This window comes from Octopus bimaculoides, chromosome 12 (assembly GCF_046866305.1).
Source record: "Octopus bimaculoides isolate indiv1 chromosome 12, ASM4686630v1, whole genome shotgun sequence".
Taxonomy (NCBI): Eukaryota; Metazoa; Mollusca; class Cephalopoda; order Octopoda; family Octopodidae; genus Octopus; species Octopus bimaculoides.
The window spans coordinates 16,907,479-16,909,978 of NC_142939.1; the positions used below are offsets into that span (position 1 = coordinate 16,907,479).

At 37.5% G+C, this 2,500-nt stretch overlaps 1 protein-coding gene across 3 annotated transcripts in view; it reads right to left on the reverse strand.

The window, feature by feature from the left end:
* Positions 1-410: 410 nt before the first annotated feature.
* The window catches only part of LOC106870547 (chordin), a 179,012-nt gene continuing 176,922 nt past the window's right edge, over positions 411-2,500 (reverse strand). For 2 of the 3 annotated variants that reach the window (XR_001409540.3, XM_014916669.3), the window contains 2 exons: positions 2,149-2,242; positions 411-724 (listed from right to left, as the gene is read on the reverse strand). Coding sequence is in view for 2 of the 3 variants with exons in the window: in XM_014916669.3 (XP_014772155.1) it covers positions 678-724; positions 2,149-2,242 (141 nt within the window). In the remaining variant the exon portion in view is untranslated. Of the gene's footprint in view, positions 725-2,144; positions 2,243-2,500 lie in introns of those variants that run through there. The other variant, XM_014916670.3, reaches the window with a different exon arrangement.

Genomic DNA, 2,500 nt, shown 5'->3' on the forward strand with positions numbered 1-2,500 from the left:
TAAAAGTTAAAAACCTTGAAATATATATATATATATATATATATATATATATATATATATATATATATATATATATATATATATATATATATATATATATATATATATATACATATATATATATATACATATATCTATGTACATTTATATATATATGTACATACATACATATATATATATATATATATATATATATGTACACACAAACGTGCATATGTGTGTATGTATGCATGTATGTGTGCATGTGTGTATGTATGTATGTATGTATGTATGTATGTATGTACGTATGTATATCGCTTTGCTGAGTTCAGTTTTGATTTTTGTGAATCAATCGTTTCATTCAGTCTTTTTCATTAAATTCTCTGTAACGAATTGTTTTTCTTTTTTTTTCTTTCCATCCCCCCATTCCCTTTCTTTCCGTCAGTAAATGTTCTTGCAATTATTGTTACCATGGTATTTTTGTCCCACTTTTTTTTTTATCTTTTAATATTAATTATTTACTATATTTGGTATTGTTTTTAAGAAATTCATTTGAACACTTTTTTAGTATTTCGCTGTTGAACTTCATCAAAAGTATTGTTTCTTTTGTTTTGTTTTGTTGATGTTTTTTTTTTTGTTTTATTATTATTATTTTTTTTTTGGTTTTTGGCTTTTGTATTTCCATCAACTTTGGAATTTCAGTGTTTCCGCCGTCCAGTTTTATTGTCCGATTTCTTTCTTTTTCCTAAATAATTAGAAAGAAATATTAATTGCCTATTCGCAATTTAAAATTGAAAGCATTTTGACAAGTTAATATCTCAGCTCAGTATAAGTATAGAAAAAGGGAGAGAGAGAGAGAGAGAGAGAGAGAGAGAGAGAGAGAGAGAGAGAGAGAGACAGAGAGACAGACAGACAGACAGACAGAGACAGACAGACAGACAGACAGAGACAGACAGACAGGCAAGCAGACAGGCACACAGACAGGCAGATAGATAGATAGATAGATAGATAGATAGATAGATAGATAGATAGATATGTTTCTTTATTGGCCACACATGGCTGAACACAGAGGGGACAAAATACAAAGTAGAACTTTGGGGGGGGGGGAAGAAAATTTCGATCAAAAGAGATCGTTGTAAAACAAAAAGCGATCAATAGGGATCGTGTATCACAGAAGTGTCATAGTGTAAAAACAGATTAGGTTCATCCGTGATAAGAAAAGCCTATGAAAAAGACCACGGTAACCTCGGACAATAATGTCATGCAAAAAACACATTACAGTAAGTGACTCTTTTTTCCTTTCTTCTTCTGGTTCATAGGATTATGCTCAAGCTGGCTCCGTCATTCACACGTGCCATCCTTGCTACATTCACCCATCTTTTTTTAAAACATTCACTAGACAAAACATCCCTCTCTGCTCTCACCTTCCTCCTCAAGTGATACTTGAAGAAGCTGATGAGAGATGCACCAGAGAGGAAAGTGTTTGTCTCAAGACATTTTAGATGCATCCACCATACACATTCTTTCGCCATAGCTACATTGTACGATTAAAATAGCTCTTCCTTCTCGTTTAAAGGAAGGAGGCGCGACGATATTCACGATAGACTCGGTTTATAAACTGACTCGTCAGACTCGGTTTATAAACTGACTCGTCCCACACACGATAGCAATCGTTCGACATAGGCCCACAGGTCGGAAATGGTTGGACACTGTACGCGTGCGTGCAGAACGGTTTTGTCGCTCTGACCGCATCTCGGGCAGGTCGGCCCCGTGTTTCTCGAGTCATGCCTGTAGAGCTTATCCCGAACGGGTAGCGCTTCTTGATAGCACTGCCAGGCCAGGCATCTCTGGAAGTTGTCCATACGTCCCGGCCCGAAAGTCGTCTTGAACAGGCGGGTCAGGTATTCCTCGTCGACGCCCAGGTTCACCCCGAGATCGTCGTCGTACCTCCCCTCCACTAATCCCCTATAGACTGCTTTGGTTGTGTTGCAGTCACTCAAGGTCGACCCGGAACGGCATAGATCCTCGAGAGCAACGTGACACTCGCGGTGTCATTCGCCCTGTGTGTGTGTGTGTGTGTGTGTGTATGTGTGTGTGTGTGTGTGTGTGTGTGTGTGTGTGTGTGTGTGTGTGTCGCTTAAGAAATATTTGGTTTCCTTTCAAACTTACGTTGGCATCTATAACAGCAAGAATTCTTGTTTCGTACTTTTGCTCTGCATCGAAGTTTCGGACATTTATTCCAGCGGCATTTGGGTTTTCCTTCCTGTTTTTAGAATGGAAAAAAAATAAACATTTGAAATCAGATACCGTTTATATGACATGGCGTGTCTTTAAGGACAAGCAAAATATACAAAAATGACCTAACTACTATATTAGCCTCGTAGACCACACGAATGTCTAAGCTCATTTAGTAGAATGGAACATCACGTGTTTTATAAGAACGGAAGCGGAGCAAGTAAAATAACTGCAGACTGAAATCAAACTTTGATGGGAGATCCATTTAACCAATGCTATAAGTCTG